The sequence below is a fragment of the Antedon mediterranea genome, chromosome 1, assembly GCF_964355755.1.
Source record: "Antedon mediterranea chromosome 1, ecAntMedi1.1, whole genome shotgun sequence".
NCBI lineage: Eukaryota > Metazoa > Echinodermata > Crinoidea > Comatulida > Antedonidae > Antedon > Antedon mediterranea.
In genome coordinates, this window is record NC_092670.1 from 4997393 (window position 1) to 5013427 (window position 16035).

At 30.7% G+C, this 16035-nt stretch overlaps 1 protein-coding gene across 2 annotated transcripts in view; it reads right to left on the reverse strand.

The window, feature by feature from the left end:
• Positions 1-843: 843 nt before the first annotated feature.
• Positions 844-16035, reverse strand: part of LOC140054362 (uncharacterized) — a 53848-nt gene continuing 38656 nt past the window's right edge. Inside the window, exons 7-12 of one of the 2 annotated variants that reach the window (XM_072099340.1) lie at positions 14208-14342; positions 13549-13653; positions 12749-12849; positions 10311-10454; positions 9475-9648; positions 844-2050 (exon numbers count right to left, since the gene is read on the reverse strand). In XM_072099340.1, the coding sequence (XP_071955441.1) occupies positions 993-2050; positions 9475-9648; positions 10311-10454; positions 12749-12849; positions 13549-13653; positions 14208-14342 (1717 nt within the window). In that variant the 3' untranslated portion in view covers positions 844-992. The remainder of the gene's footprint in view (positions 2051-9474; positions 9649-10310; positions 10455-12748; positions 12850-13548; positions 13654-14207; positions 14343-16035) is intronic. The other variant, XM_072099331.1, reaches the window with a different exon arrangement.

Consider the following 16035-nt stretch of genomic DNA (forward strand, 5'->3'; position numbering starts at 1 on the left):
TATGTCTCCAGGGTTCCTTAATTAAAAATAACTAAGAGAACATTATCAATCTAAGGTACTGTTATAGTTCTTATGTGTATACCAAATAAAACAAAAACAAATATTATAGCTAAACACACTTTTAGATTTTTTACACTAATTAAACTCTATTATTTTATATTTTATTTTTTTAAGGAGCAAAGATTATAATTTTTTCAGAATGCGAAATAAACACAGATACTTTAACATATTACACTTATATACGCTTTTGTTGATACACTCAACAAATAAATTAATAATATATTAATTCATTTGAATTTTATTTTAATTAATTTAACCCAAATTTCTATAAAGTTTATCTTTGAAACAGTTCATCAAATCCATAAAAAATTATTAATCATATTTTACAATCGAACAATAAATAAGTCAATAGGTATTAACTAATTTGTACCAAACCAAATACTGATAATTTTATTGTAATCAATTGATCAACAACTTTATTCATACAAATTCATTTTTTAGGAGTTAAATATACATTTCTTTAAAATATTTGGAATCAATTATAGAATCATTTGAAAATAACAATACGTTTTGTAGTATTTAAACAAATACTACTACTTCATAGTAAATAAAGCATTAAATTAGGCCAGAGGAGAATTTCACTATTCCCTGGTTAAATAAATAATTAAATTCTAAATGTTTTTGCAGTTAAATAAATTATGGTAACTAAATTAGAAAAATTCAAAGGTGAAATTTATTTTGTCAATATTTCCATAAAAATATTACAACCAATAACAAGAATCATATTGGTAATTAAACTTAAGAAATTGATAATCATGATCATAAACTTAGGTTAGACTGGATTTTCATATTTTAGTAATTTGTAGTTAAATCAAATATATTTACAGCATATTAAGCTCTGTCTACACTTTCAAACTAGTTTGAAATAAAAAGTAGGTAGTAATATGACATCATTGATTTGTCACATAAAGTTTGATAGTATAGACAGAGCTTTAGAATCTACTTTCTCTCAAACTCTGTATTGTCCTTAATCCTTCAGACTTGGTAAAATCAATTGATGCGTATGTGATACTCTGGTCTGGCTTGTCATTATCTGAGCGACGTTGAAAAGGTGACCTCGACCTCTGACCTTCACTTGATTGAGAGCTTTCATTATTGGTTATGTCAACATCGACATAGTTTAATTCTTTTTCTTCTTGTAACGATGTTTGACTCGACCGGCGAGATGAATGATGCGATGGAGGTCCAAGTCCGTCACTTGCTTTTCCATTCGGCGACAAATCTAAATTACGTAAACCTCCAGACGGAAATGACATATTTTGTACACAATCAGCTAAGCTGTTAGTCTTATCAAGGATTGGAGAAACCGGGACAACAGGAGATTTCGGTGATTTTGAGTTCCTGAATCCCATATTCATATAATCTGATGATGAATCAGATAAACCTCGGGTCGACGACCCTTCGTTATCATCAGTATTTGACTGTCTATTATTTTTCACAGAAAAATTAACATTCATATATTCAATTTTCACATTTTCATTTTTATCCAGTTCTTTTGTTTTCGGTAGATTGTTTTTGCTTCGGACGCCCTCAGAATTAGTATCAGGATTAGGAATGGAGGGCGACATCATGGTATAAGCTTCATTTTCCGATTGATTTCCTGACTGTGGGGTTACAGTAAGTGTATAACGCACTTTCCCACTGGAGTTACTATTACTTCTCTGTGAACGCATATCACTATTGTTCCTTTTTGATGAATCCTTTTCAATTTGTTTTTCCACCTGGGAATTAAAATCTACATTAACATAAGTTTCCTTCGCTTCCGCTGAACCCACTGATCCATTGTTTTTTGTTTGGGAAAGGCTTTTCCCATTGATTTGCGACTGACGTGTGATTTTCAGCGATGTCTTGCTGCTTTTCTTTTCCAATTTCTTTTCTTTTCCCTGTGACTTTCCTTCTTTTGAATCAGAGGAAGGACTCATGAACATGTACGAATCTTGGGAATCAGTACTTGAAGATTTTTTCTTACTTTTACTCAATCGTCTTGCAACTACAAAAAAAAAAACACAGTGACAATATATATATATATATAAAAAGGCAAGATGAATTATGAAAGGTCTTCGACCTAAAGGTCCCTTCCTGTCACGGTGCTGCCAGCAAACAGTGCTTATTTGTCAGACCACAATGACAGGGTGGTTTAATATGCATAAACACCCCATGTGCACACTGGACCTCATGACAAATATAACACAGTATGGCTTTGATACTTACTTAATGTTAATGGGTCGATTGACAAGCAATACAAGCTTAAGCTTATATGAACCTTACTTTTCTTTCTTCTTATTCATTACTATAATTATTGAATAGACGTTTGGGGGATCTGGGTACGAACAATGATTATAATATATTAAAGATAACTGTAATATATTACTTCTATTTTCAGATGGCAATGACATTTTTGGTGAAATTCTATTATTTTGTGTATGAGGATAGTTTTTAGAATACAAGTTTTACAACACTATTTACTGGGCATGCAACATGTTTGTGTTATTAGTATAGGGAATATATTGTACACAAGTTATCAATTGTTTGGATGTGCTTTAAGCTATGATTCTACTATCAGTACAATTCAGTGTAACATTTATAACATCATACTTTTAAATGCACAATATAGGAATATGCCCATGACCCTAGAACATAAAACCTAAAGAAAGTAGACAAAATTATTAAAAAATTACAAAAAAAATAAGAAAATTTGTCTATACAAAATAAATCATAGAAATGAAATCAGAAATAAAATTATATTTATTACAAATAGCAAAATAAGGAGTGCTCATAACTTTCAAAAGATTTAATGAAACAGTGAAGATTTTGCTCATTCATTTTGGTTCTTATTAGACTTATGATGCTGTTCCTACGCCCCATTTACTGCCAATATACCTGCTGTTTTACACATTGCGGAATATTAATTTTATCATTAATCTTCCAACCTGAACAAACTGATATTTCTAATAACTATATGTCCTTGATATTCTCTTTAACATGTTCTGTCTTGCAACATTACGTTTTCTAATATTTGTTTTCAGTGAGTTGTGTTTAGGTGGTTTGTGTAGATGATGCAGTGTATGTGTATATCTTTTTTTACTGTTCCATGATACATGATAATATGAAATACAACTATGGTTTGATGATTGAGTGCCTGCTATATTGGTTAAATTTGATTCTAGTTTTGGACACTAAATTAACTGGTTATAACAAGTTAGAAATACCAAAAAAGATAAAATTGATGGGTACATCATAGATTAGTTTTGAATACTTTTGTGGGATTACTACAAAATATTTCTTGAAATATATCAATCTAAAAAGTGCTATGAGTGATTTATTATAATCTGTACATACAAGAAATGTTAATAAATGTACATGCTGTCTCAATGCATTGTGCACTTTTTATCTAAATGCTTCTTTCCTATAAGGGTCATGTCAAGTTGGTGCTGCCAACTAAGGCGCTATTTCGTCTGTTCACGACTGTGGCTATGTGAGCCATTACACTGAGGTAAACCTCTACTCTTCCCGAAAGATTGACAAGATTCACATGAGCATTATGCGTACATTGAACCTACGGTATATAGTTCTTATCTGAGAAGATTCGTTCTCCCACCAAAACCATAGATGAGCAAGTCTTGAACTGTTGCCATAGGCTATGGATTAGGGTTCCATTCTCTAAACTGCTCGGCCACTCACTTATAGATTAATTGAACCCAAATCAACCCATGGGTACATAATTCAAACTGCAACAGGTGAGAAAAATTTATTGGCGCTAATGCGAGAGTTTAGAGTGTTTGACTTTTGATTATATCAGGAGTTTGAGTTTGAATTGCTTGCATCCTTAGGCAAGATGCATTGCTTGCATCCTTAGGCAAGACGCATTGCTTGCATCCTTAGGCAAGATGCATTGCTTGCATCCTTAGGCAAGACACATTGCTTGCATCCTTAGGCAAGACACATTACTGCAATGTTTGGCATGGATAAGGTCAGAGTGCAGCATTAATCGAAGGTGGTTATCAGGTATTAAAAAAAAAAGTAAATGTAACAATTGGCATGGAATGCTGTGTGCGAGATGGTTGCATTGTAGTTAATGTGTTAAATGATGAAGAAATAGATAGAAAACAAAATGAATTTTGTAGAAAACAAAAAACCTAAAGTACAAGTAAATGAACTAGATAAAGTTTAATAAACAGCGAAGTATAGTAAGCAATAAAAGATCTAATTATTAGCTGTTTTTAACAAAAACTGTTCCTTTTCAAAAACTACTGATTTGTGAAATATAGAAGGTCATTGATGCTAGAAAAGGTCATATAGCAAAATATCAAATTAATGAATTAGTTCCAACGAAGTTGATTTTGGGATTCCCTGCTGATTGCTTCGAAATCCCCGTCAATTCATCCATAATGTTGAAAGATGAAGTTACTGCTCATAAATGTCCAATATAAGTTTAATCACGAAGTACACAGAATGAAATTGATGCAGATTTAGATGGTTAGAAAGCAGGAGAACAGTTAATATGAAGTTAATAAACCATATGTTGTCGTCCTACATTGATGATTATAGCTAAATGTATGAAAATTCAACTAAAAGGAAAATCCACTCGTGTTAAAGGTATAGCCTGTATAGCGTAGAAATAACAATGTATAATTATGGTCAAAAACCAATTAAAATTAAGATGGTATAGTTGTGTAGACCTATAGTTAAAGTAACTCATTACATATTTTATATATTTTCTCTTTGTTAAACTTTTTCAATCTTATTTGAGATTGCAATAAATTGTCCTCGTATCTACTATGAGATATCTACAGAGATGAGTCGATGTCAGATTGAATTTACAATGATCAAAGACCCTAAAGCAAATAGGTTTAAGTATCTAACAAATTCTAACAAATAAGAAAATTTTGTAAAAAGACATTTCATGTTAATTGTATCAAATCGAAGTATAACCTTTCATTTATCAGATTTTATATTATCATCCGGTCCTAAAGTTTGTAAAAGGACCGAGTTCTTGAACCAAATGACACAAAGGTCATGTAATAAATATTCATATGCTATAAGAGCTAGCATCTTCGATGTTCCGGCCTACTGTGCTTGTGTTGTCAAGAAAAAATGTTTCTGTTACAGAAAAGAAATAAGATGAAATCTTTCATCTTAAGGCAGGGTGTTGTTTGTCTTAGACTTAAGACAAAATTAAGCAACTATTTTGCTTAGATATATTAATAAATCTGACAATCAAGGATTTAAGGCAAAGACAATTTTTTTGCTAAGCAAGTTTGATCAATCCTGCCCCACATGTCATTGCACAATTTATAATCCCATATATGAAGAGTGTAAATTGTGTTTTTTAAAACACTTAAACAGGATGAGCAAAACAAAAAAACCAAAAATGAATCATGCTTGTATAATAAATCATTTCAAATGGTTTACAAAGAGCAAACAAACTTTAATTGGAAAGTTAAACATGTTTACAATGGTCTATCTTACCTTAATTACACAAGTAAATAAAGTTGTTTACATAGTCTTCATATAAAAAAAAAACTTAATTTTTTTTTTTTATTTTGTATCTAAAGGTTATTTTCATTATGATGGATATGAATCTTTCACTGTGTAGCCATTGTACAACCAGGGATAAAATAAATGTTGATGAAATTGCAACTAGAAAATAATCTAGAGTGCTCTTTACGGTATTTTGTAATTCTTTAGCGTTTTTGTAAATCAAGTTTTTACTCGGTAAAAACCCAATTTCCACTGGAACTTAATTATCGCTTAAAGATGTATTGTCCCCCAAAATCATGAAAAATAAAGATTTTTAAAATCGGATTTTGAATAGGCTATTTTGCAGTTTTAATGAAGTTGTTCACTTCCATAAGAAAAAAAACGGGGGAAAAAAATATTTCACCTATAAAAAGACAAATTAAACAGTTAAATTACCCAAAAACTCACTGTCTTCCAGACAATTTGACCATTTTTTGCTTTAAATTAAATTTTTCTCAGGTAAATAAATTTTTTTCAGACCCAATTTTTTGTGAGAGTGAATAACTATTATGTGACATTAAAATAACATATTGAACAAAAAAATTTAAAAAAATATTTTTTTAGGGGGACAATATATCTTTAATTATCAGTTACTTTTTATCGGGTTAATTCGGTTAATTTTTTGCTGCGAAAACACTGCCTAATATGAATATTAACAATTAAATTGTATTAATATAAATATTATTCTTTTTTTTCTTTCAAAGTTTGATTGATTTGACAATTGCAAGAATGTCACAACGGATGTTGTCAAGTGTGTATAGTAATATCTCAACGAAGAAGTTAACATTATTAATGTACCTAGCTTGCAAAATTAGTAAATCATGAATAACCATTAATGACAATGTTTAAATCCTTTACTATTATTTGAATGTAAATACAATTAGCTAAGGGAAAACCCAATGTGGAAACATCTATTAAACATTTCTGATGCGAGTGCACAAAATGTGACTATGGCAGTATACACACTAGTGTGTACTATGTTAAACAAAGTAAAATTTCATGTATCATTATTTAAAGATGTATAGTCCCCTGAAAAAATAACATTTTTTTTTATGCCATTTTAATATTACATAATAGTTATCCATTTTCATCAAACATTGGATCGAAAACAAATTTATTTACCTGAAAAAACAGTAATTTAAAGCAAAAAGACAGTCAAATTGGCTGCTAGCCAATGGATTTTTGGTTGAATTTAACCATTTATTTTGTCCTTTTATAAGTGATTAACTTTATTAAAACTTAAAAATAATCTCTTCAGAGTCAAATTTAATTAATCTTTATTTTTCATGTTTTTGGGGGACAATACATCTTCAACATTAACAAAATTATTATCAGTTATAAAATCAATTCTAAATTTAAGGCAAGTACTGTAATTCTTCATTTACGTTTTTTTACACAATTATTCTTCTTTATGTGGAATAGATGTAAGATATATATATTTATTGCCTATGTATATCTAAACAATGATGCATTAGAGTTGGCAGTCTAGCATTCATTATATTAATCTTTAATACTGGGTATTAATACTTAATAGATAGCTTGCACCATCACCCATGATGCATTTAACGAATACAAGCAGGGACATATATATATATATATATATATATATATTTAACAATATTTCCCCCTGAATATTTGTTAGACAGAACATTTTTTGTATGTTTTTAGCCATTTTAAATTAAAGAACAGGATTCAAAAGAATAAAAAGGCAACTGGAAACATGGTAATGCCGCAGGTATCAGTGGCTGGATCTCAATGGAGATCAAAATAAAATAGGCAAAAATAAAACAGCAAGAAAGAAGTCGACTCATCATTCCCCAGTGCAAGTGAGAATAACAAAAATAGACTTCCACTTTTAATCAGGTACTCAGATGCGACTACAAATATTATTATTTACTTTGATATTTCATTTCAAGTGTTGTGATTTTAAACAAAGAATAATTCTATTCTGGTCCATGTACTTTGATCTATTTAAAACCTAGTATAATAATGCTTGAAAGGTAGATCTTGATAGGTTTTAAAATAAAATTGCTTTATTATGATTGGGTTTATTGGTGGCTTGTGTTTATCAATCTAATTAAATGTTGTTCTATTTTCAATACTGTCAATCATATTTTGACAAGACTTAAAAGTACTGTAAATCAACTGAAGAATCAATTATTTACGGGACATGATGTTTAATTTTAAGAAAGTTCAATTGGCTTATTATATTTAGTTCAAAAATTATTTTTCAAAACGTTACATTCTTAAATAGTTACTTGCCTCTAAACTTATAAATACTACATTTATATTTTATTTCTTGGTTTGTACAAGTTGTAATTTGATAGGTATATATTGATGAATGTACAGAAATTGGTGAACACAAATTGGTGAAGGCATAAACACACAGGTGTGTCTCATGAACATGAATACATCTTTGTGACACACATGCTAGGGAAACACACATGTTGTCAAACACAGGCACATAGGCCTACTGGTAAACACATAAATTGGCAAATACATGTGTTGCTCAACACATATGTTGTACAATACACAATTTGGTGAACACACATTGTACAACACACATGTTGTCCAACACACATGTTGTCAAAAACACACGTCGTCCAACACACATGTTGTAAAAACACACAAGTTGGTGAACAAACCCATGTTGTCTAAAACACACACATGTTGGATTGTCTGACACACATGTTGTCTGACACACATGTTGTCCAACACACATGTTGTCCAGCACTTGTGTTAGCAAACAAACAAACATGTTGGTGAACATGCATGATGGCAAAACAATGTTGGTAAAACACAATTAAGATTTATCCTTCCAATTGTATGAACAACTTCAGCATATAAACACAACACAATTTTGCAGAAATTAATGAGTTTCCATAATGAATCAAATTACATTAGCAAACAGAATTGTTTGAGTATTGAGTGGTTTACACTCAGTAAACATGTATAATAGTTGTGGAAATGTTGTATATCCATAATGAACTAAATTACAAAGTACATGTTGCAGTCGTATTCAACATTAAAACAGTATTTGCATACATTAATGGACAATGAAGGCTATTTTTAATGACACTAATTGTATTAGTAAATACAGACTCGAGAGGCAGAATGTTATAATGAATAATTTCTTGTAATGTGATCTGTTAGTTCTTGGATTTTGCTAATGATAAGAATTGTAAAATTTTAAAATTATATAAGTCAACAAGGATACTGGTTTTTTTTTTGGTTATTTGTATTCTAAATTTACTGCCCGTCGTTCCATTACGACCATCTTGATAAATACACTTTGTAATTATAGCATTAGTGCCTAGTGATTAGGTCATCTACAGGCCTAAACGAATCCAACCCTTGGATCCTGCTGCTAAATGGTACACATGTAGCTGTTTATTTTTTATTATTTATTGTAAGTGCGATATTGTACCATTGATTGATGATGTTTCAAGTTTTTCGATTTCCCTTGCCCAAGATCTTGAGAATGATTATTTAACAGTTAGTGGCTATGAGTTAACATAGCTATTAAATACAGAAGAACTTCTATTAGGAGGACACTTTAAATGCAACAAAGTTTCCCCAGAATAGTGTCTTCTTAGTGTTAAAACATAATTGGCTATCATTCCTTTCTTGGGAAAGTGTCCCTTTAATAGGGGTACCCTGAATAAGTGTTTTAAATTAAGAGTTCTACTGTATCAGGGACATTTTGAAACACATACTTGACTAAATTCAAACATACAGTAGCTCTGCACACTACAGGATGATGATAACTTGATTTAAGGGTCATCATTGCCGTTCAATTTGATTTGCTGGTGCCGGACCGGACCCGTGCCGGAAGAGGTACAAAAGACCCTTTTAAGTGGCCTGATAAATCTGTACAAATCTTCAATATCTCACCTTTATTATCAATCTTTCCAGCCATCATTATATACCCCTCATCCTGGCTGATTGAGGTGGGTAGTTTGTCTCTGTTAGCAACTTTGGTGGGAACATCTAGTGAGTTGCTAGATGTTATTCTGCTCTTGCTGGCTGTTAGTTCCATGTTCATATACACATCTTTCTCTTCTCCTGCTAATAAAACATTTTTTGTTTAATATTATTTTACAATGTTAGAAAATCAATTGAATTTTTATTCAACTTTTATTGTCAAAAGAATTTTCAAATTGTTATTAGAGTAACAAAAAATTATGATTGAACAAATTTTATTTTTTTAAATACATTCTCCAGAGGACATTTCTTTTGTATTAATACTGAATATCTTATAAATTTAATTATTTATATGCACAAGACATGAATTATATTATATCATATCTATTCCATTAAATCTATTATTAGGATTATGTTGAATTATATAGAGGGCAGCAGACATACATTGGATGAAGAAGAAATGTATTTTGTAGACAACAATTTATGTTTGTAATAAGAAAAAAATGTTTCATTCATGAACACATTTTAAAATTTTAAATAAATGTATTCCAAGTAGTAATTCGTAAGTAATATTCATCCAGAAAAAATAAACTATCATACCTAACAATAGTTAGGTATAATAGTTTATAATGCTTCAATGTCAAGAGGTACTGGCTCACTCTACCATAGAGATATTATATAATACCTCTATGACTATTTACATTGTATAACTATATGGTACAAAATGTAAAGGAAAAACTAGAACAGTGATGTGCTACATTAGGTAAAATAAAACAAAATAAAAATAACAGTAAATAATAATCAACCTGGGTTGGGCTGTGTCTCGTGCATTGGACTGTACAAGCTAGATGCCTCACTATTCGTCGACTGATGAGCGCCAGCTATTGGTGGGTCATGATAATGAAATACGCTGCTTTCTGAACTGATTGATGACAGAGGCACTGGCCTGGCTGTTTGAAATGAAAAGAAAACATACAAACTGGACCAAACAATGAAATGAAAGAAATGAAATATACGTGGATGGAAAGGTGAAAATAAAAAATGAATGTGATTAAACCCCTTTTACACTGTATAGCTAAAAACAGGTGGTATGGCAACTGAGTTAACCAAGAATATGATTCGTCAGATGTCCGCCCTACTTGGATGTAATTGTACTGTAAAAGTACATACTGAGAACATATGCAAAAAAGTAATTCTTGTGTGGGACTCGAAAGCCACAACCTTCAGTTCACTAGCCTGGCTTTCAGCAGAATTGTGCTGATGGCTAGAATTATATCAAGTCGATATTGCACCAAAAGGATAATTGTTTAACTACTGCAAAGCAGCTTTGCATCAGGGAGCAACCAACCATCTGACCAATTATTTAGTTGAAATGCCACCCATTTCTATAGTGTTTGATGACAGTGTAAAATGGGTATGCTACAAAACCAAATATGAGGGAAGTATTAAAAGTGCATCAAAACATCAAAAAGCCATTCTTGGAAATGACATCATTTTTCTCACAATTTGATTTAAATGTAACGTACATTGCATAATGGTTTACTCATATTATTAAAGATGTATTGTCCCTTGAAACACAAAAAAATGAAGGTCAAAATATTCTAAATTTAAAGTGGCCATATCAAAGTAATATTAAAGTTATTCACTTTAAGTCGAAAATTTAAGCCAAAACAACAAGTTTACGTAATTAACAGGTAAATTAGTTTGATTACATTTCATCTGGAAAATCGTCACGAGCGAAAGTAAACAAAGATTTCAAACCATGAGTACGCATTATGCATATGCTAAATTAGGATTGTTTACAACTTGTCACGGTTAAGAAGGTATTTTCACAGAGATCATGAAGAAGTTTTATGATTATGCATACAGAGTAGCCAAACAAGTGCGTTTCATTTTGGGATATGTTTTGATTGAAAACTTTGACTGGAAGTCAAAGTAATTTTTTTAACAAAAAAACGTCTGTATTTCAGTTAAAATTTTTTTTTTTCGAAAAATGTTTGGTGATAGTTAATAACTATTATGATACTTCAAAATGAACCACCTTTTTTTGAAATCTTTTATTTTTTATTTTTTTGGAATTAGTCAAAGGGACAATACATCTTTAAGGTTGTGTATGTTAAATATAGATCAGTGGGGTAACAGCTATGATCGCTCACTGGCTATAACTGAGAGGCTCGAAGCTTAAGGGTCCCGCCAGGACACGGAGGAGAAATAAGGTTATAAAATCAATCAAAAAAGTCCCTAACCAGGGGCCTCAGGCCTCTGCATTACACCACTGATACAGATTCCAGTGTTTTTGTAATGTAAAACTTAGTTTCCATTTTTTCTGAATAGACGGCTTGATACACGAATTACTAACAAGTAAATATCAATCATATGATCTCTCAGTAAGGTGAATGAACTTTGATAATGTACACAATTGCTGAACATGTTCATGTGATCTTATGGGAAATTATTATACACTGTATTTTGGTTGAAAACCCTGCATCACAATTAGCGGATCGAGAAATCTATACATGCAACAGAATAACTAAAACAGTGAATGTTATAATCTAAACTTCTATAAGTAGAATACACTGCTGCACTATTATTATTATTAAATACATTTTAAACCAAATATCTCAAGATTTTGATAAATGCTTGTAATTCTCAAGCAATCAGCCGTTGCTTACACTATTGATTTTAAAATTTTTGTCTGCATTGGCTAAATCTACCAAAACTGTAATAGCACCCTCTCTTGGAAAAGGAATACTATGAACAAGTCAGAGGGCAGCATTTAAGATACTGTAGCCATTTGAACTTTTTTAAAAAATACAAATAGATTTATTTGAATACAAATAGAGTATATTTGTTATACACGTCTGTACAGTGATATGACAGTCAGTTTTAGAAAAAATATAACAGATTTAAACCTTTCCAGTACAGTCCCTGCCATGCCAACATTCGCAAGAGCAAAATTGGTTACATTCATGTATTTAAAAATCTTTTTTATGGGCGACTATGTTTTTTGATTGTTCAGTATGTGTGTCTATGATCTAATAGCTATAAAAAAAACTATACTTTCTTAAAATTATTGGTAGGAACTGCTCTATAAATTGGTAGGGCTTTTTTGATATGTTGAGTGCACCGGACAAGAATGAAGAACGTGAATGTGTTGAAGTTATATCCTAAGTTGAAATGGCCAGCTGCTCAGAATTTAGGATGAAATTTGACAATCTAATATCTAAATCCCGCCAATAAATACCTTTAGATGAAGCTGATGGTGACATATTTATATATTCATCACTCTCAAAGCTTTCTTCCCTGATTGGTGTTGGCGTAGGTGATTCAGGTGTACGGCCGTACCTAGAACAAGGAAATAGACAGGGAACACGTTACTCTGACAGGCTTAGGCTTAATGCCATTTAGATTCCTTCAAATTTGTCAGGTCTCTATAAGGTTCAATTGGCATAACAGGTCAATAGAAATAAATTTATCTTGAAATACATTACAAATAATAATAAAACTGTTACAAATAATCATTTAATCATTATCAGTTTTACAAAAAGAACTCAGTGTAATAATAAAAACATAATATAGAAAAGGATGAGACAAAGAGATCAACATCAATGACGATGGAATTTCTATTTCAAGTCATTAATATGCAGCAAATTAGTAATTGTCTGAACACAATGACTTTAATGCTACAGATTACCATACTTTGCGTTAGATACAAAACATAAAGTGAGTCTGAACGTAGTCTCATAGGAATCACATTAGTCTTACAATTAAACCGGACAGTACTGTCCATCAAACATCTTCTTCTTAGAATTAAACAGGACAGTACTGTCCATCAAACATCTTCTTCTTAGAATTAAACCGGACAGTACTGTCCATCAAACATCTTCTTCTTAGAATTAAACAGGACAGTACTGTCCATCAAACATCTTCTTCTTAGAATTAAACCGGACAGTACTGTCCATCAAACATCTTCTTCTTCTGATGCATTGTATAGTCATATTCAATCTGCACCAGAAGACTCTGAGAGCATACGTAAATATTTACCTGTGTAAAGAATCAAGTGGGCTTGAACTGTAGTCAGTTCCATCTGGTGAATGGCACTGGGTTGACATGTAGCGTTCTGTGTCCAAAAAACTCTGGGGACTTTCACTGAAAAGGAAACATGTAAAGCAATTTAAAAATTAATGTTAAAATTTCTGTAAGGGCCAATTTAGACAGACGAGCAGCAACGGTAAGTGGAAAAACAGCGTAACTTGTCCCATGTAGAATCTGTTTCTATCCTGAGCGGAGATCACACAGCACCAGTAGTGTGTAAATGGTCATGAGGAATAACATAGATTCTATATTTTTATTACAGTGTTACCGCTCGTCTGTGAAAATTGGCCTTAACGCTCTAGTCTGTGATCTGTCTTTAAATTTATAAGCATCTTATTAAAAGCATGGCAGTGTGACCACAGGTTTCATTCTTGTCAGAGGCATTTTATCATACACAATTTATAAGATTACTGCTATATTTATCACTTTTTAATAGTATTTTAACATTGCCTTTTGCTATTTGATGTACTTTTCTTTGTTGTTTTATTGTCTTAATTATGCCAAGCAAAACAAATTTCCATTTTAATGTGGACAAATAAAATGTCTTGAATCTTGTTTGATATGACTTCAACAGCAGTCTTCTTTAACTTCTGTAATCAATTTCTTACCTGAGTGGACTATTTGGTATCGGTGGAGAATCTGAATTAGCCTTAATCACCGACTTTGGAAACATATTTGGTGGCCGAAATACATTAGAATTTGAACGTGTTGCTGGGCTATACTTCTGTCTACTCCTTGAAGGACTATAACAAACAAAAATATATTAAACAGAATCTGACATATTACAGCACTGCCACAAGCGGTTTATGACATTTAGTTTAAACCAAATAAAGAAATATTTACTGCTTGGCTTCTGTCCGATTTTTTCAAACTGTACCATTTAACTACAGACAATTGACAACAAATCCCATATATACGCAAGCACAACATTTGAGTATTACTTGGTTTTTTTAACTTCATGTTTAATAATTCATATACTGTATAAAAAAATAAATTTTTCTATCATAAAAAAGACCTAGGGAAATATCTATTAAAATCAAAACCCTAATTTTCCAGGACCATGATGAGTAGAAAAACTTCTCCCGATTGATTAGAAATGTTGACGCAGCTATATCAGGTACAGTTTAATAAATTAAAACTGTAAAGTCTGATATTTTTTTCAACAGTTTTTTTTTGTATGTATATACCAATCAATTCAAGTTCTAAATTTGTACAAATAAACATGTTACAATACAAGTAAACTATAACTATTCACCATGCTTCAATGCAGACATATTTAATTCTGTCGCAACAAAAGAAAGCAAAAGAAATATTTTTAAATAATTCTTCTGTGGTTTTGTGGCAACAGAATTAATATCTAAAAAGGTAAACATATTTTAACCACCAAAGTCAAACATTAAAAACAATTTTAAAAGAAAAAGAAATATGAAAACATAAAACAGGAAGTAATAAATCAATATAAACTATCATAAAAAAATGAACAAAAATATCACTTTATGAAAAGAAAATGTTAAAAACTAATGCAACTATAAAATTAATGTTTTATAAATGTGTCTGAGAATGATGCATGCATTTTTTAGCAGAACGTAAGCTCTACATAATTTACATATATGCATAATGAAATAAATGAAATATTTTTGTACTTGTAAGGAAAGTATCTCATTAACATAGCATAAAATAAATAGGTTTTAACATTGAAATTGCATTATGATATATAGTAGGTAAAGAACGCAAGGACATTAGGAAACATAAACGCAAAGTGCCGACAGAAAATAACCATTACAAATAGAAACATAACATAAAGAGCATAACGATAGTGCCTTGATGCAAGCAGAGCACAATTCATCTGTTGAGTTGCTTGTGGCAGACATTACTACAGTACATTGATATTTAACTTTTCTCCAAGAAAGCTTGGAAAAAGAAACCATAAAATGTCTAAGATTGCTCATGTATAATTTAGTTTTGGCGATGAGGACTGACTCTCATCTAAAAAATGATGAGTTATCTGTATATCAAAAATACTTAATTTATACATTACATAATAATAATAAGGGAAATCAATAATTTTTATAGTGGGACTACATCAGAATATGGGAATATAATTAAAAAGAGACATATGACATGTTATATTAAATATTATAAACCATGATTTTAAAATAAATATTAGTACTGATTTATGTAATTGTTAATATTCAACATAACCCAGATTAGAATATAAACACAACTCAATGCTACTTTAATTTAAAAATGATTAAATACAAAATAATATCAAGGCTTAATTATTAGTATAATTGTTATATGATAAATATTCAGTTAATATATTTTCTTTATTATCTATTTTTATCTAAATAAAAATGTTAATTTTATGAACAAAACCCAGATAAAACAGAATTGAATTGTTAATTTGACAAATGATGATAATAATTACATACATAT